Source organism: Passer montanus, unplaced genomic scaffold (genome assembly GCF_014805655.1).
Source record: "Passer montanus isolate IOZ18808 unplaced genomic scaffold, ASM1480565v1 scaffold18, whole genome shotgun sequence".
NCBI classification, from domain to species: domain Eukaryota; kingdom Metazoa; phylum Chordata; class Aves; order Passeriformes; family Passeridae; genus Passer; species Passer montanus.
Genome location: NW_024365381.1, coordinates 15,295,007 through 15,314,895, shown reverse-complemented (window position 1 = coordinate 15,314,895; position 19,889 = coordinate 15,295,007). Strand labels below are relative to the sequence as shown.

Below are 19,889 nucleotides of genomic sequence, written 5' to 3'. Positions count from 1 at the left end.
TGGCACTCACAAATATATTTTTACTCATGCAGTCTGGTTCCCTTTATCCATGTTCTCCAACTAGAAGCTTCTCTATGTGTTTAGTTATATATATGCCCTCTGAAATGTTCCCTTTTTTTATCTCTCACAGCCCAGTTACAGTCTGGCTTCACTAACAGTAAAGATATTTTATGGCTTTCAATCTGGGATTTTATACTGTTACCAATTCTAGCAAATAATGCCATTTCATTAGATCAAAACTTTACCTGTGGATTTGTAGCCAGGAAAGATTATACTCCCTTTCACACTGTGATTTTCTGCTTTAGACATAGTGAAAAAACAGGTAAAAGCCTCTCTTGACTCTTACCTGGAAGTATTCTTATCATCCTGAAGACGAATTTTTGCCATTCCACCAGTCAAGTTGCTCTTTCATGGCCAAATCTTGTTAAACAGGCACACAGATATACATATATTCAGACTAAAAGTTTCACTTTTAGAAGAACAAAGGAAAACTTGAAAAAGTATTAGGAAAAATTACACTGACAGTGAATTTGATTTAATATACAAGCTATTTACATCAAGTTTAAGATCTAACATTAAGTAAAACTGTTATGGTTTATGAATTGGTGAATTTTTAGTGAACTCCAGAAATAGTAGACTTATCCATTTTATAAATAAGGCTTTGCCATATTCTTGTTTATGTTACACTCTATAAAATCTTGAAAATACTGGATTTTCTAGGTAGTAAAATAATATCTTTTCTTCCAGGTGGTGCAGTGATGCTTTTGGTTTACGAATACGTTTATGCATGGCTTCAGGACACAGTTAATCCCAAGGAGCATTTCTGAAAAACATACTCTTTAAAATTGCATGCATTCTAAAATACACTATAATAAAGCAAAAGTGATTCTTATCCTTCATAGTGTTGAATACCCTCAGATTGCACTGATGTTAATACAATTCCAAACAAATATGGTCTGTAGGTCCTGATCCAAGAAAATATTCAAGTACATGTTTTTCTGTAAGTGCATAATTAAATAGCACTTGACATTTGTAATGGTGTTGCTGGACCAAGAGAAAATATAAAGCAGACTTAAAACTGAGTTTTTAAAGGACAAACTGAAATTTCTTGACACACAATCATCCTATGTAATCACATACTTTTTTAAAAGTTTCAGCTGAAATGGCAAGATAAAAACTATCAGGATATTTTAAAGGAAAAAAAAGCATAATCCTGGGGGGGGCAGATACTAAGCTAATGTAAACTGACAGCTCCATTGACTCCACATTAAAAAAATTATCCATACTCTGCAACTCTTCAGCCAGTCTTGGGTCCAGTTTCAATTCAGCCCAGTATGATTTCAGCATTCCAATAAAAGCTTTTCAAATTCTTCGGAGTTTGGATAGAAAAGGACAAGCACAAACAGCCACAACCTTAAAAACATGCATAGTGCTAAATATCCTAATGTTCTTAGCCATATATATTATATAAATGTCATTCCGATCAAAGGTACTGAAGGTAATTAGTATGCATCAAGTTGCATAAAAAAAAAACCAACATGGGATTCATAGAAGAAATGAGTAAATAAATTAACAGAAAGAAGTCATTTTAGGCATATGAGATTTTACTGCAAAATTTTTATCCACTTTGATATACTATCCCAAAAGAGCTGTCCTGTGTTAAAAGTGCTCAGTGCACCCTGACTGCCCCTTTAGCCTTTCATTCCTACCATGGAATGGTGAAACAAGGTAGCGCTTCTGCAGTTGCACGTAGCTAGCCGTACCCCTGGAAGAAATGCACCTTTCTGTACATGATAAAATGTTGCTCTGAAGCTAAAATTTTTCCTTTTCCCAGTCACTGTAAATATAAATATTCCAGGGATGAATTTGTGTTCTTGCTAGCCATTCCAACTCCATCCAATAGAGTAAATTCTCCTATGCTGACTGAAGACATAGTTTCTGTTCAAGCAGTTGTGCCATTCTACATTTTCTCTTAAAAAACTTCTTAAATAATTTTAAATCTTGCATTATTCTGTTAAAATATTATATATATACATATAAAAATATATTAAAATATCTTCATTATGTAACTTGGTTTGTTGTCAAACGAGCATACATCTTGCAAAGTTTCAGTATCTCCCCCATACTACATTCACTCTGTTAGCAATAATGTTCTTCCTCTGAAGGAGCTACAAACCTCTTCCTTGGCAATCCTAAAGAAGTACTTTTCTGCATTGTTACTTGGAAATGGCCGTTCACATGTGAAGTCTCATCTCACAAGTGTATTTAATGCATTGGAAAAGCAACAAAAAGCTAAAAATAAAATGTGTTTTTAGTGCTTTCAAGAATGCCTGTATTGACATGCTCAATAAGCCTCTCTTTTGTCTGAATTTGGCAACAGTGGCTTTTCATACCTATGCTATTTCATAGCTAAAAATCAATAAAATTAGCTCTGTTAAATTTTATGGTTTTAAGGCAAGTGTTCCTCGTTGTTGCATTTTATTATCAGCACTTGGCCAAAGAGAAGACACTACCAAGATAATTTCAGAAACCTAAAGCAAAATGCTTTATAATTTGTCTTTTATTAATTTAGAGCATTCAAAATATAAAAATAAAATGCTTTAAACATACTGTATATACATATATAGCCTTTGGTTTTACATCCTTTCCAACCTGATTTTTTTTCAGTTAATAGCTCAGCCTGATCTTGGATAAAAGGAGAAACATTCAAAACCAGAAAACAGCATGGTATGGGAAAACAAACCTATGAACATGCCAGCCCAATGCCCCACTACTCCTCATGTAATGTGGGCTGAAATTGAGTTTTACCAAAGATCTGAACTGGGACTGTGCAAACTCAGTTGAGTTGAAGGGAGTATTATTAGACTTCACTGATCCCTTTGGAAACATTTAACACTCTGGGAATGTAGTGTAGACTTTTCAGACTAATAAAATTAACTCTGCACCCACATACACAGAGAATATTTCCCAAAAGTATTCATTCACCTCAGTGGGTTCACTCCAGATTTATACCTGGGTACTTCACAGCAGCAGATAACCCTTACTTATTATTTTTAGGAAACAATTCCCTTTTTCTTTTTAATTTAATGTCAAATGGTTTAGAGTTGTGTGATAAGTGAACATGTTGCAGTTTTCAGTTTACCCATGAGTATAAGCAGTGAAATAGTCCTTGGGCAAAAGAGTATTCTACATTGTAAGTTTACATTAAAAAAAAAAAATTGTGTAACTTCACACCAAAAACAATCCATGACAGGCAGTTCACCAAGAGCCAAGGTCAGGCACTGTTGCTCACTCTGAGCAACACTTTCTGCACGCAGCCCGCTGACTTCCCATTCAGGGGTAAGGAGTCATGTACAGCAGGCAGGTGCGCGGAGAGCTGTACCTAAACAAACACAAACAAAATTGTTTATGATGGTGTATCCCATGGGAAGAATAATTAACATAATGTCCTGTGCCTGTTTTATAAATTATCCTGATTTTTCTGAAGATATTGAAAATAACTGGTACAAGCTAAGGATCTGTCTCTCTGTCTCCCAAAACACACTAATTCCTCATTGGAATGTCAGGAAAGACAACTTTTATTCCAGAAATGACTTTATGTTACTCAAGAAAATTTGGAAAACTTTTAACACAGGCACACTTTGTTAAAGGCTTGCAATGTCTTGAAGCTCAAAAAAGCTGTGCTTTGAAAAGTTTATCTTCCTTCGTTTTTTGTTTTCTTTTCCCTTTGGTGCCCCTTGTTTGAGTTCTATGGAAAACAATAGGTAGACTCACTCAGTAATTCTGTAATCCAGTAGAACAACTAAGTTGAAAGCTAAAATCCTCCTGCCAACTTAATCACTTATCTACTTGTGATCTTTTTCTTTTTTTTTTTCCCGTTTTATCTTTAGTGAAGAGCTTGTCTGGTATTAAATTAAATTATTATTTCTTTTTCATGGTGTTAAGGCTCACCTTATTTCAGCTATAATAGCATAAAGGCAGAATAGCATCCATCATGTCACTAACAGTGTGGCAGAGTGGAAATGCACTTGTGTGCACTTTAATTTTAGTGGTTTCAAAGAAACATTCTTGAAAAATTATTCTACTGATTAACGAGCGTTTCAGCATCTCATTAAAGCTAAACAGCTGTTGGATACCTTTGAGGCTGAAGAAAATTAATCACACCCAAGATCAGATATTTGTTTCCGTGGGGCCAAAATACAATATCTGTGTTCTTTACAGAAATGCAGTTCTGTTAACAATTTTTTAGTGCAAGAAGCAAAGGTGGCATCAGCCAGAGAAGTCCATCCATATTTCAGTGGACATACTGTACATGACATAAATACTGATTACTCAGATTGTTATGAAAATTTACCCACAGCTGTCTTGGTGATGAAAGCTGAAAATCCACAAAAAGATAACTATATTTTAAGAGGGAAATGTATTTTACTTTCTCACTGAATTAGTGTTTAATATGGGATGCAGATAGAACAATATATGAAGAATAGTATTTTCTCCTTTGCTTTAACTATGTCTACAGTAATTTAAGTTATTGCAAAACACTTTTAAAAATACACAATATATTAATAGTCTATGATGGATATGAAATGTCACACCAGGCTTTTTTTTTTTCCACGTTCATAGTCTGAACATACCTACAGCATGGGAAAAGTATAATAATAGCCAGAACTTTATTATTGCCCAAGGAAAACAGGTGAATTTTCAAAAATCAGAATTTTAGCTCTCTTGGGATTAAAGTTTAAAGCAAAATAACTGGCATGGAGTACTTGCCACTGCATACAGAAATGTAGAAAGAAAATTTGCTAATATTAAATAATATCTCTGTTTGTAGCACCACCACCAGTATACCTATAAGGGGAAAAAAATGCTTCAGAACAATAATGTAAACTTTACCAAGAGCCATACTTTACATTCATTAAAGCAGAAATTAAAGACAAGGTCCTCTTTAAAAATTACAACATAATCTGGACACAAGTGAGCTGAGAATGATGGTACAATTCTGTTTCTCAGTGGAGTTTTTGACTGATAGGGCTTTTTAAGCATCTCTGCACAGGTTGCACACTAACAGCATTTTTCTCTACAGTTTTCTGTTTTATTCAGGTGTTTTCCACCCATATTTCTTTTTGTATATTTCATATTAATATGGTGTTTCATGAATCTGGGAGGTTGGGTATAACTGGAGAGTTACTTAACTGGATTTCTGCCTTTGGCTCTTCTGCCAAAGAGATAACTATCTCATAAGATGATGAAGCCTCCACTGTGGGCACAAAAACATGACCAAAAACACCTACCTAAACCTCATCACCTATCATCCCACCATGCAAAGACATAGAAAATAACTAGAAATCTTCTTAACTTAAAAAAAATAAAAAGAAAAAAAGAAAAAGGTAAGAAATGTACTGGAAGGTGAAAACAAATGCTGTCAAAAGCCTCTATTTACAAATGGATAAAATCACAAAGATCTTACTACTGCCTGATGATGGCAACATGCCGGAAGAATCTGAAAGCCACCTATTGCCTTTGTTCTATATTTGATTACCAAAACCCAATAAAACAACAATAAAGGACCTCGTAATAACAGTGGATTGTATAATCTCATCAATTAAAGGGTTGTTCTCTAGGCATTTGGCAAACACTTCCCATTCAGCCACCTTTGCTGATTCAAGGCATAGCAGAATTTTCTGTGGTGATTTTTCTTTATTGATTTTTGCACAAATCTTAGTAACGATTGCACATTTAGAAAGTTTGTGATGATTAAGAATAAATATGTGTGGTTTGACCAGGAGAGAGTGGAATAAGGCTCCACGAGCCCTTTGAGGGACACAAAGTCTAAGGGCGCAACACCACACTTCTCTCAGTTTCTGATGTTGCCTTCAGCTCTTTAATCCCAAAAGCCTTAGGGGAGACAAGTCACAAGGAGAAGTGCCAGGTGTGGCCAGCATGAAGGGAGCAGTCCATGAGCTGGGCTCGGGGCCCGAGGAGCCAGCGAGCTCACGGTGCTCCCGGACCAGCTCCTGCATCAGAGAGCGGAGGCCGTGACAGAGTGGCTGCCTTCCCTGGCAGTCTGCATGCCCTTGAACGCCAGCGAGGCGGGGATGTCGCAGCTGTGAGGGGACAGCGGGGTGCCCCCGGCGTGCTGCCAGCCGTGGCTCGCCATGTAGCTGGATGGAGTGGCGCTGTACGTCATGTAAGGTGACACTTGGGCCGGTGTGGCGTAGGCAGGCATGGCTGGTGCGGACACGAAACTGCTGACGGCTGGGAGGCCATTGGGTGCCTGAAAGGAGAGGGAAAGGAAAAGGATTTCTAAGAGAGTAGGACACATTGGATCTGCCATAAAATAAGCTGCCCTCAGATGCTGCTGGGGCTTTGTACCAAAAACAGGACCAGCGAGGACACCGAGAGAGAAACCCGTAACCATTGCCCTGAATTTCAGGGGCTCAGTGGCCCCTTCTGCTTTGCTTTTTAAGACCAGTTACCCCACTGTGATCAGTGCTTCACACCTCTCCCAGCAACCTGTCCCAGACAGGGACCACAAGCAGATGATGAGGAAACACAGACCAAGAGCAGGGCAGGAGCTGCTAAGGCCCCTGTACACCTGCCTGCCTTCCTGCAAGCTGTTGTTCATGGACTCCTCAAAGCCCATAGTTGCATATGATCATTACACTTGAGAGCTACTGGAGGGATTTGTAATGAGTCTCTCCCTTCTCTCTCTCTGAGCACCTTGATGCACTTGGCAATGGTTTCCACAGGTTGGAGTAGATGAACTGCAACCTTTACCTACCTTTCCCAAATTTCACACAGTGTTGTCACTGTTGCAAGCCCTGCTGGGTGGTGCTGTGGCAGTTTTAGCTGGGTGTGCAGTGACCACAGCCATCCTAGCAGCAGGAGAGACAGACCCATGGCTGTGCCTCACCCCTCCTGGCCCCGAAGGAGGGTGGGCTCAGCCTGAGCTGCCATGGGCAGGTGTGGGCACAGATCTGAAAGCAACACTCCCCAGAGTGAAGAGGTAACAGCAGCTGGGGGAGGTGGAACATCTTAAACTCTTTGGTAACTGTTTGTTCAGAGCATGAGTCACAACTTTAGTAGTAGTATTATTGATGGTGACTTTTAAAAATCTGTTTTCTAGATACTTGGGATAAAAAACTTGCAAATGTTCTTTGCTCATAGCTTCTCCTGGTTTCAACAGGGCTTCTGTGCACAAAACAATTGCAGGGCTGGGTTCTTTCCTGCAAGCTATTTTCCTAGGTCCTTCTGTAGGCTGGAGAGAAGAGTTTCTATTTAAATAGAGAAGGGAGAGTCCTTCAGTCAGCTATGCTATGGTTTCACAATTATTGACTCCTTTTTCAACTAAAAAGTGTTTGGTGGTTTATTTCACACCCATAAATGTTTCTTCAGCACAACAGGTACAAACCAGGATCATTTATCTTGCTTAAGTTTCAATTTGTGTAGTGTTTGTTTTAGGATTTGGGGTGGCATTTTTTCTCAAAAATATTTCCTATCTGGATATGAAAGAAGAGTATTGATTCATTAAATCCTGTAGCATCATCACATGGTACAACTGGACACAACCTGAATAGTGCAAAGCTAAAAACTTAAACAGACTTTTGCTTCTGCTAAAACTTCACATGGTGTTAACATTTCACTTGTTCAATTTCTGCCTGGATTGCACCTGCCTGATTTCCAGTATTTACCTTCAAAAAGGGCACTGGTCTATTTTCAGGCTCATGAGTTTCCTACCCATGTAGCTCACAGTTTCACTGTCTAACTGTCCTCTCGTTATCATTTGGAAAACAGAGCAGTAATTCTGCTGGACTCCATCAATATAAACCTGTACAGCAAACTAAAGCAGCAGGAGACAGCAATGGCCACAAGCTTCCAATAGGAATATTAATTAGTACAAAACATACAGCTGTAGCAGCAACATAATTGTCATTCAAAATAGATAAATACTTTGTTGAAGCTGCACTTGCCTTATTCTTTTGAAAATCCAAATATGTGATCTGACCAGTAACTCATATTACGTGCCCCTACTGTGACTCAGAATTACACTTTAGCCTCAGCTTTAAATATCAGTGTTTGCAACAATACTAATTAATACAAACCTGCAAATAATTGCACTGCAGATCAGTACAATTCTTGAATCACATGGAAAATTATGTCATTGCATTTACTGGAAATAAAAAGTGTGGCCCTAAAAAGCTGTTTTTCCAATGTGCAAACAGGAAACAAGAATGAGCACCTCTGTTTTTTGTAACAAGCACCAACAAAAAGCTTTGCACAGGTGCAGCAGTACCACTGAAGCCAGGTTGTAATGCTGGCATATCAAGTCCCACAACACAAATATATTCTGCACAGAGGAGTACAGAAACCCTGAAGGAGTGGGTGCTGGAAGAAGAAAATATATATGGGACAAGTCCCTGAAGTCTCATAGCCATTGAGACAGCACAAACCAGCTTCTAGACCTCAAAAGAGGTTTTTTGGACTCTGTGAATCCACCCTGTTCCTCAGGCTTTCCCACTCCCAGGGAGGCTGGTCCCAAGCAGTGGGCTCAAGGCTGTGCCTGGAAGCCCCATTTTAAGTAGGATTCTTCCTTATGAGTGCTCACGTTCTGGGAAACCTTAGCTGTGCTTTGGGAAGGATGTGTTAGTGGGTACAGGGTAGATCTGTGCCAGGCAATGTGCCAACAAGGCATCTCTTTGCTGGTCCACCAATGTTCCAGCCCATATCCTGATCTACTGCACCTCCTACAGACAAGGCCACCAGGGGTTCCTCAGCAACCATAAGCAGATGACTTTGCATGATCTGAGACAAATCTGAGCTCCTGAACACCTCACATTAATACAGACATTACTGATAAATACTTTATCAGCAGGCTTGCTGATGAATATTTGATCCAATCACACATATGTTCTGTGGCCTTATGGTGCAAAGTCTTCAAGTTATAACTCATGAAGAAGCCCAGGTTTCCTACTGAATCATGCTGTAAGTGTGTTGTTGTTGATAAAAAAGATAGAAATTGACTACAGATTCACTAGTTTTTGTAAAAGCTTAATTTAAAAGAATACCTATACATATTTACAGCAGCCAGAACAACCCTTTTACACACACACACACACACACACACACACACACACACACACACTCCTATTCAAAACAAAGTTGTGAGAACTGTTGTTTTTATAGTCTACTCTGAATGTCAGAAAGATCTTGCCCCAGCTACTGAGGGCAGGATGTGGAGACAGTTGTGTAGGGACCACCAGCTGCAACCTGTCACAGGCCACCAATGCTGTCTGTCATCACTGCCTCACTGAACTGGTGAATCATTCTTATTTTTGTTGCACTGCTACAAAGCTTTACCACTCAAAACCCTGATTCTGTTGATGCCACAGATGCCCTCAGCCAAGCAGGCAGCACTGGGATGGGTAGGAACTGGCCCAGCAGAGAGAGCAATTCTGCCTCAGGGGAGGTTTGAGCCATACCCACAAAGCAGTCAGAGGCTTCCTCTGACCTGAATCAAAAGATGAGGGGATAGAGAAAATCTCACTCTACATGATTTTAAAGTATGTTACTCAAAAAAAAAAAAATACCCCAACACCCAAATTTTCATCTCTGACTTTTATCTGCAAAAGACTTGACCTAATAGTCTTGTCACAAGTGTTTTTATTTCCAAGCAGCCTTAGATACAAAGTGTAGGTTATCAGAAGGGTTGAATCTTGTCTGTCAATCTGGCACTTTTTACAAACATGACATTCACTTAAAATAAATGGAGGGGATTAAGTTCCATGACCCTGTATATACTGGATGAATAATTCATCCTGCAGTATTTCAATCAGAGGAAATGAACAGCAAAATCTAAACATTTGTAATTAGGAGTGCAAGAACCCCATGGTGTTTATGGATTTTTAAAATCCTAAGAATTTGTTTTAAGTGCAGAGGTTCTTGAACCTGGCTTTTAAGTTTTATAAATATTTTTTTTCTTAATTTGAACCATCGTTTTTCAAGGGAAATCTAATTTTTTTAAGCAAACAAACAAACATTTAGTTGTAGCTGAACAAGAACTTCTGCTGTGTAAAAGATAAGGGTTCCCATTTGAAAGTGCCTACTTTCTGGCCTCTATGAATATCAGAGAGGACCTTTTGCTCTCAATTGCTGCTTCTAGCAATGTTTTCAGACAATTGATGGAATAAGTATTTCCAAATTTTAGAGCTGCATTTGAAACCTAGAACACATGACCTCCCACCAACTCACAAATTCACTTAAACCTGTTCTTGCAAAGCTACCAGCAAAACAAGAGTAATTGGGTCAGGATCACAAGCTGGGTCTGGTGCCTCTCTGGCAAATTATTGCTGATACCTGCCAATGACAGTAAAAGGAATACTGAGGTGAGAAATCAAAGCCAGGGTGGACACAAAGCTTTAGGTCACACAAAATGGTACTGCTGAAACAGGCAGACTGAACATATTTTCACTAGTAAAGGAGTTGGTGGAGTAGTTTTAACAGATGGAATCTTTAGTTTTGGTCACTTTAGATACAATACTAACTAGAGAAAACTTTTATTGTCATTGTTTTCAGCCTGTTTGTGATTTGCAACACAGAGAGAGTGGGTGGATGAAAAGCAAGTCTAGAACCAAGCTAATGTGGGAATGTCTTTGGAATAAGTAATTTCCATTAGTTGCTTGGACTCCTAAAAGTCAGAACAATTCTTTCACAACCAGAGGTAACCACCACATACACCTGGATATCTGTTTTGACAGTTATGCTTGTATAACTGTTGCAGAGCTTCAGCCTCCTCTCTCCTTGGCAAGAAGAGACAAGGGTACAAGCTTTCTGGACAAACTTCCCAGTCAATCCACATCAGACAAACTACCTGATTTTGGTTTTTTCTGCCTTGGTCACAGAGGAACCACAGAAATATGCAAGCTAGATTTCACTTTTGGCCCTCATGGTATAAATTCTAATTATATATTTTAGTGAATTGATATTTCATTTCATTCCCTTCCCTACTTTTTCTTCTCTGACTTTTGCTTGCTAGATATGTGTTCTCTCAGTATCAAAATTAGTTCATCTCCCATGTTCTCTTCCATGCTGCTTCTAAATGTTTCAGAAAAGGACCCAGAATTGTAACATTTAAAATCACAGACGGGTATTTATGTTAGCTATCGTTGATGGCAATAATGTAAAGGATCTCATTTCAGTTTTATGTGAATACAAACATGAGCACATTAGATGCCACAGGTGGCTGCCACCTCAATTTTATAGTCTAACTCTAAGGCTGGTGTCCAAAAGAATGTAAATTATTTTTCTTTTTTATTATTATTTACAATTATTTTAATGACTTGGCCATTGTAATATAATTGTTACAATATTTGATTAAATAGTTGATGTATTGCATGGACTAAGAATGCAGACTTTGTAGAAGTATTCTAAATTACTATTTAAAAAAAAATCTGGAGAAACAGCATAACCTTGGAGTTACCTAATTCAGCAGCCTGAATGAGCTTGGACAGTGACTCAGCCCAAAATCCCCTGCTGCAGTCATCAGAAGTTCAGTCTGTGTCACGGCTTAAGGGACACACCTCTGGTGAATAAGGGTGCTGTTTTCGTTTGTATCTCGCAATTCTAACACTGACTTGGAGGGAATGAATCCTTCCTGCGCTTGGATCAGCAAGCTCAGCACATTGCCTTGATCCTGCAGCACAGCCCTTCCCCGAGAGCGACTGAAACCTGCCAGCAGAGGTACCAGGGAGCAGCTCCTGGGAGCAGCTCCTGGGAGCACAGCGAGTGCTGGCAGCAGCTTTCTCCGCAGGGATGCTGCCGCACAGACACACGGACACCTTCTCGCTGCTGGTTTTCAAAATGAAAACCTTCAAATAGTTTCTGGAAGTGATGAATCTTTTCCAAACGGCCTGAAAACACAATCATGAAGAAGCTATTGCAGCAGTTGTTCTTTCCACAGTGAGAGAAAGCGTAGCAGGAAGAAAAATACCTAGTCCTTCGATCAGAAGAGCAAATCAGCATAGAAATCCAGAGGATATCTCATTTTTAGGGATATTCACATAATCAGTTAAAACTATTATGACAACAAGATGAGGAGCAATCAAAGAAAAACTGCAAACATCAAGGAAGCAAACATGCTAAGTCTCCTTTTATAATTGGAGGTTAAATATGATTTATAAATCAAGGCAACATATGGGATCCCTAGGGAACAGCAAACAAATTTTCCAAGTAAAACAGCAGCAGCAGGCGTGAAATAGAAGTAATATTTAGGAAAATGGTATTACTAAATTATCTAAGTAATAAAAATGGTTCTTTAGGTTTTAAAATTGATAAACTTAAGTAATATTTTTGTAGAAATTATAATTATTAAATTAAAGCCAAATTCTGAAGCTGTAATTCAGTGCTACAGGATCAACAGGAAAAATTACTACACCACAAATCAATTCAAATCAGTGTTCCACTAAAATTAATGTGCTTACACAGGAAAGTCACTATTACCTAGAGAAGGGCTTCAAAAGTGAACGCTGAATAAATTTCCCCAGTTTATGATAATGTTTTTTCTTTAAAATATTTTTCAAGAATATATGAGATAAAATTGCTAAGGTGTATCTGAACAACCTAGCCAGAGTTAATCCTGCCAATCATGGTTTGTTTTTTATAATGCTGGAAAATATTCTTACAAAAATATTTTCATATTAGACTAAATATCCATATCCTAAGATGAATTGACTTATTTTATTGAACATATTCCTGATTTGATTTTCTATCAATTTCACTACAATCAGCAGAAAATGAGACTCTGAAAAATTAGGACACTGACATTAAATAATCTTGACATACAAAAAAAAACTTAGAAGAGGCAATATTTTTAATGTAAGATATTAATTTGGTATAGTATTATAAAATATAATTTTTGCCTTTGTTTTCAAGAAAGAGCGAACAGTGATAATACATTGGAATTGAGAAGCTTTTAAAAATAACATACAGACAAGGGCCTTACATAGCTGCTCTGTTGCTCAGCTGAACTGAGTTGATTTACAGAAGACTGTGATTTGGAAAAGAGACTTTTCAAGAATGGAGAATTACACTATTTCTCTTTCACTGTAAGTTGAGCAAAGTAATGCTGGTATTCTAGTTGAAGTCACAATTAAAACAGACTTATTCATATGCTGAAGTGGTCTAAGATTTCAAACATAGTTAGCTACCCAGTCCTATACATTATCTCTTTAAAAGATGCCATTTTCTTTGCAGCTATTTCTCCCATTATTAAATTCAATGCACAGCAATGTACTGAGTAAGAAAATCACACTACTTCCTTCTAAAATAAAGTTCAGTCCTTTCATAATGAGCAGATCCCATTCCCCATATTTAATGTGTTTTTTTATTAACTTAAAGCTGTTTCCTTTACCTATAGCCATTCCCAGCTGCAGTGAATAACACAGAAACCAGATAATATCAACTGAGTGTTTTAACTATAGTTGGGACATGTATCAAGATCACTCTAAATTATATTTTCTTATCCAGTTTTAAATCTCAGCCTCTTCAGGGAAATAAAATCCCAGTTTTGGAAATAGTAATAGTAACTTGAATTTACACACCATCACCAATCCTTTCCTGAAGGAGCCAGAGGCATTTTATGTCTTTTCCAAAGCAAACTACAACAGAAACATTTTATGTCTTTTCCAAAGCAAACTACAGCAGAAACAAAAGAAAAGGGGGAAAAAAAAAAAAAGAAAAAAAAAAAGGGCAGAGGGGTGGGGAAGACAAGGGGAAGAAAAAAAGGAAAAAAACACCACTCATTCTCTGACACTGAGTAATCTACTACAAAAACAACGGAGGAAAAGAGAGGGAGGAGAAAAAGGCATGGTGGATAAAAGGCAGACAGAGGTTGCTGTAAAACCTAAGTACATTCTGAGGGAAAAGCAGGGAGCAAGGGCTTCCAGTGTTTCTTCAGAAGTGCAATTGGTTTAGTCGGCTTTCACAGTGAGGTGAGATCTACCACAGCACACCAAGCACACACGTATATGTCCACCTAAACATCTCCAAATATAGTTCAAGGTCTGCCAAGGTCTGCACTGTCATTGAATGGTTGCTTCCCTTTCATACACCAGGTTGAGAAGGATGATATAAATCAAAGTCACTGCCTTTCCAGTGAAGATGCTGGATCCTGGGCTATGTTCTACTATTTAACAAACTTCACAACCAGACTATTTCAAAGTGGGGTGAAAACAAATTCTGATTGTTTTAAGCACAAAGCCTGGTTCTGATGACAAAAACACAAGTCTTCCTTAGACAGATACACTGGGCTTATGAGGACAATAGGAAAGCAGAGGGGGGAAAAAATCGTGTCATATAAGCAAACTCCTTTGAGCTGGAATTAACAACAGATTCCCATAGTTTTAAAACAGATTTGCACAATAATTCCCCTTTGGTATTTTGGCAAAATCTGGAATTGGGCAGGGCACACATGGACTCTAAACAAGCAAATACACTGGAAGAAATAAACATTTGTTCTTTTCTATGCTTTTGGTTAACACCATAATGTATTACTGAAAGGTTCTATGAAAAATGCCTTCTTAATATTATATACTTAGCAATATATTGTAATTTCAATATACTGTTATTGAAATGAAACTGGGGGAGGAGACTTATGGACACAGATGCTTCAAAGGGATTCTTGATGTCTAGAAACTAGGCAAATATGGGGTCAAACTGGTAAAGTCTTCACCTTATTCTCTTCAGGGACAGCCAAAACAGCAGTCTCCTGTGTCTAACAAGTCTCTGATGCTGCAGAGGCAGTTACTGGGAAGCTGGTACACTAAGGAGGGAGAACCCACAACCCATCAATTGTTAAATGCCTGCAGTTTTTACGACTAGGTGTGTAGGCAATTCCTATAACCTGATAAATTGCCACAACAGACAAATTCAAACACACTATACGGTCTTTATATACTTGCCAATCTACTGCAAGAACCAAGACTGAACAGGTCAAATCACATCTAATACCCCTGCTCCTGGCACTCTGCTCCCTGGCTGTGATAGGTATCTCCCATCACTCCCACTTTACAGTCCCTGATCATGTTTGTCACAGCAGACCTCCTGGTGGGTTGGGGTCCTTCGAGCAGAAGGTGCTGAGAGTGCAGTTTGATTGTCATCATACCATTCACTCACCTCTCTGACTTTCTTTATTAGTTTCATCCGGGTGGAGTGCCCTGAAGCCATGTGGGTTGGTGGACAGGGCACTGTGTTTTGGCCGTGGAAGCAGGTGGCCAGTAAGAGGCAGGTCTCACAAATGGGGTTCGAATTGGGTGCCATCCAGATCACCTGGGGAGGAATCGGGTGCATGTAGTGGGATCAGCTCATGCCCCTCACCCACAACATGCAATGACAAGGGTGCCTAGACCTCGAGCAAGCTAAGCTGTCTTAGTGGCAATGCTTTGATAGCAGGCCTGGTCTGGAGATCCTAGTGAGAGTGATACAGAACCAGACTGTCTCCAAGCCAAGGTCTGAACCCTGCACCAGACTCTGCTAACAATGCTGCTGGGTACTATGGCAAGAAAGCAAATAAACACCTCTCCTTCACAACTTCACCCCCCTGCTGCCTGGGTATGACTGAAGAGCAGTAGGTCCGGACCTTTGTCATTGAAGGATTTTGAACAAACCCATAGCAGGAATCCAACTGCCTGGATCCTGTGCTATAAGGTGCCAAATAAGAAATTCACTAATTATTTTTTTCAGTACATCATGTGTGTAGGAGGACCATGTAATTGGTCATAATATTTAAGGCTACATTTTAAGGTTCTCCCCAGAGAAGTTACCCTGTGTCGTGGCTTCTAAGCACTGCAGATACAGTTACAGATGCACGGCCACCAAATATACATTTTCATTGTTCATCTATAAATGAAAAATCAGGAACTAAACATTTATATTAAGTACATTTTCTGTGCAAATAATCGTCCAGAGTTGCACCTACTTTTGCAATCACTTGTCCTAAAATGGAGCCTTCCCTTGCAGCACACAGAGCTCACAGCCCAGGTCAGAATGTGGCCAAGGGACAGGGAGTGATATCCCAGCAATGCCAAAAACTCAAGCCCCTAACAGCTGATGAAGTTCAGCTCAGACAGACCTGAGGTAATTGCTGCTTAGGGGTTTGGCCAGTGTGTCAGAGGAAGACTTCACTCAAACTATGTTCACAAACCCCTCTGAATTAGGAGTGCTTTCTGCAGCTCCGGTAGGTTTGGGATGAGGCCTCCAAACAGCGCACCATGTCCAGGAGGGAGCGTGCTCTCAGAGCCCCCAGTTACAAGCTTTTTCCCATTAATGAGCATCAGCTCCCTTTGGCAGTATGCACATCTGCTTCCGCAACGCACACAGAAAGTCATTCTGAAAAGAAATTATTTCCAAGCTATTTGCCTCTCAGCAAATCATACAGACCTATGACAGGTCTTCTTCATTCTCATACATGTGTTAATATTGATCACAACTTTTTTTCACTTTGAACATCCATGATGTTAGTCCAGCAAGTCACAAGCATCAGATGTCTGAGATCTGCATTTTAAATACAGTACATGTTTATTAAGCATTTTGATTTCAAATGCAGGTTACAAAGGTGTTCATGTTGCAGTCATTTCAGCTATTTTTTCTTAATGAAGTAGTCAGTATAAGCTGTGCAATGCAAAAGAAAATACTCAGAACATTCATCCTTTGTAACAATAGCATAATTATCTGTAGAAGCACCTGAACACCACAATGAATGTCCCTCCCTGCATAAATAATGCAATATAACTGAGCTCTGTATGAAATGTGTATGACACAAAACTGTCAAACTCTCGGAAAAATCTATTTTCCTTTTCAGTTTCTCTGATTCACAGTCACCCTGTTTGAAGGCCATGTGACAAATCTGTGAGTATGATACACCAGGAAAATTATGCAACTGCTTACGTATAAATGACAACCTGGGACATCAGATAATTAAACCTGAATAGAAACTTGACAAGGTATCTTTTGGTTTCCTGTGGAATGTTTTGTACAGAATCACAGTCTGTCAGGCTGAGGTTTCAACTCCCGAAACCCAAATATGAACAACATTGCAAACAAAAGCCCCAGTAAATCCATAATACATAAAATGAAAAATGTTCTACATCCAGAGGTTCAGTTTCATGTTAAACTAGTGTGACTGCATATTGTCAAGGTAAAAATGTGAAGTCTTCCTGCCTTTTCTGTGGGTGAATTCCCATCAATATGTGGGACAAGGGCTGAAATGTAGCCATTGGAACCGATTGGAGACGTCAGCCTTGGCTGCTGCCTGAGAAGTCCGGGATGCCAATAAGAGTTTTGCCTACAAAAAGGCTACAGTATCCCATATCTTAAAACAAATATATATCATTTAAAAGAAGTGATCAAATAAATTTACTGTAAAAGTACAGAAGACCTCGTCCTTTGGTCTCAGTTTTTCTGGTCTTTCTCACACAGAGGAATTTTCCAGGGGATTTCTTGAGAAGCAAAATATTGTCTTCCATGACTAAAGCTGAGGAACAAGTCTTTCACTTGCCTAGTAGTTATGGAGCTATTTGCAAGCTATGGACAGGTGAACGTTGGATGCTGGTGATGCTTAAATATGTAGATGATATTTGTCAGAAAATGCAGAATCACCTATCACTCATACAAAATCTACTGTTAATGTGTTTCAGAGCACATTTCCTCTGCTCCTGTGGTGAAAGTGGGAAGCCTAATTTAAACATCCACACTTGATTCCCTCCTCTTGTAGGCACCACTGGTTTTGATAATACAGACATAAACCTGGAATATCACAGAACAATCACTTCCCTTCTCTGGGGGAAATCTGATGTCTACCTCCTTAAGACCCTTAAGAGTTTTTGTAGCAAGCTTTGCTCGAAAGAGATAGGGAAATAGCAATTATCCCAAAGTACAACAACAGAGCCTATTTCACCATAGTCCTTCTGGCATATTAAGTATATCTGAGACTTCCCCATTTTCCCACCATTCCAGATATCCCCCTACTAGATTCACAAATGAACCAACATTCTCTCATGTCCCCTGCTCATCTCTTTACACCCAAAACCATACACATTGCAAGAGATCATGGATCCCGTGATGTCAGAGAATTTTGTAAGTCTTTACTGTCACAGGCTGTCACTCCAGACTCACTACACTTCAGCGAAAAGTAAGTCAGCACTATGTGCAGCAGGAATTTGGTTCTTAAAATTCACTTCACACTGTCTGGAATAAATATTTTGGCAAAAGGAATGTGGCAAAAAACTGCAAATAATCACATTTTTCCATCCTTATTTAGCATGATTTTTTTTAACACATTCTTAATTAGCAAGGTAGTGAACATGTGGCAGACAAAGCAATTAATGCACATCCAAATTCATTCTCTGCATAACAATTCTGAATACTATAGTAATAGACTGGTCTATGTGTTAGAACTTTCCAAAGCAAACAAATTCTGTTTACCTATATTTTACAGGGAAGAACCTCCTCTATATCTTCCTTTAGAGAGCAGGGTTCTGAATGTGTTTTTTCTGCCCTTTGAAACTCTCTGGACAATTTATTTGGATAATTGCATTTTATTAATAGCAATTTTCTCAAATTTTAAATAGCAGGTATGTTAAAATAACATTTATCAGGTGATCTTTCAGGTTGAACAAAACCTTAAAGTAAAATTGATATCGACAATAGAACAGTTATATGTTATGAAGATGAAATCATAAATATTGAAAGTAAAAAAAGAAAAAAGAAAAGGTAAAAAATAGTTTCCAAACCAGCATTGAAAATAATTTATAAAACACTGTTTCTCAACACATCTGTTGAAGTAAATGAGATCCATCAGAGGCCATGGTTTATAGCCTATGAACAAGATCCTGTGAATATTTCAGCAGGACTGTGTGCAGAAGGCCCAGCCTGGAACCTAAGACAATGAAGCCACAGTACAGCTGCTCTTACTGAGTAGTGGCAATCTACTATTTTTTAGCAAGACTGTTAATGCTTATTTTAGACTTTAAAGAAAATTGTAGAAGGAGTAGTAATGCTAAATCTAAGTCTAATTCTATCTTTAACCATACAATGATGGCTACACTACAGTGCGCATTATTTGTGTTATGAAATGAACATATTAATAATGGGATAAGAGAAAAACAAAACAAATAGGACAGCATCGAGGGTGGTGTATTGTTTAAAAGGCAATATATGTAATGAGGTAGTTGTTCACTATCGGGATCTACAGTATTTCCCACTCTGCCCGCTCTTCGTAAGTGTTCCCACAGTTTGTGCTCCACATCTTGAATGTGAGAGTCTGATTCAGCTACTCTCAGCACCAAACACAAGCTACGAAAGTCTCCTCTACATGGATCTAAAACCAGACACAGAACTCAAAAAATATGTCCAAAACCTCTGTCTTTGAACGGGAAATGCTAAACAGAGGTTGTGGGTTTTCTTCGACTTGGTTCTAAGTACAACAAATGCGTGGCCGGGAAGTCAGTGTGTCTGAGACCTCTGATGCATTTTGAAATGTTTCCATCACATGGAAAAAATGTTTTCAAAACCTGTGTTTTCCCAGCGAGTAACAGTTGAGCATTTTATAGCTTTTCTCCTGGCACGGGACTTGATTAGCAAGTACAAAGATTTAGACAGAGATTTATTAAGTAACAGTTATATTGTGTTGTAATTAAAACGTAGGAAATTCGCCGTCTACTTAAGCGTTTAAAAATGCTTAATGTAGGAAGCAATTACATCTCATTTTCAAATTATTCCCCTGACTACAGAGCAGGCTGCGGACAGTCGAAGGCGGCTGTAGGGGCGGAGGCGGCGGCGGGCCGTGCCGCTGGCCCGGCCGGGCGGGGGTCGCTGGCGGCGGGGCTCCAGCGCCCGCT

The 19,889-nt window shown here is 38.9% G+C and overlaps 2 protein-coding genes across 6 annotated transcripts in view; one reads left to right on the top strand and one right to left on the bottom strand.

The window, feature by feature from the left end:
- The window catches only part of SLC25A21 (solute carrier family 25 member 21), a 236,654-nt gene extending 234,045 nt beyond the window's left edge, over positions 1–2,609 (top strand). For all 4 annotated transcript variants that reach the window (XM_039705102.1, XM_039705101.1, XM_039705100.1 and 1 more), the window contains one exon: positions 748–2,609. In XM_039705102.1, coding sequence (XP_039561036.1) covers positions 748–827 — 80 coding nt within the window. In that variant the 3' untranslated portion in view covers positions 828–2,609. The remainder of the gene's footprint in view (positions 1–747) is intronic.
- A 3,172-nt stretch (positions 2,610–5,781) lies between these two features.
- The window catches only part of PAX9 (paired box 9), an 18,526-nt gene continuing 4,418 nt past the window's right edge, over positions 5,782–19,889 (bottom strand). Inside the window, exons 4-5 of one of the 2 annotated variants that reach the window (XM_039705196.1) lie at positions 15,169–15,321; positions 5,782–6,274 (exon numbers count right to left, since the gene is read on the bottom strand). In XM_039705196.1, coding sequence (XP_039561130.1) covers positions 6,020–6,274; positions 15,169–15,321 — 408 coding nt within the window. In that variant the 3' untranslated portion in view covers positions 5,782–6,019. The remainder of the gene's footprint in view (positions 6,275–15,168; positions 15,322–19,889) is intronic. The other variant, XM_039705197.1, reaches the window with a different exon arrangement.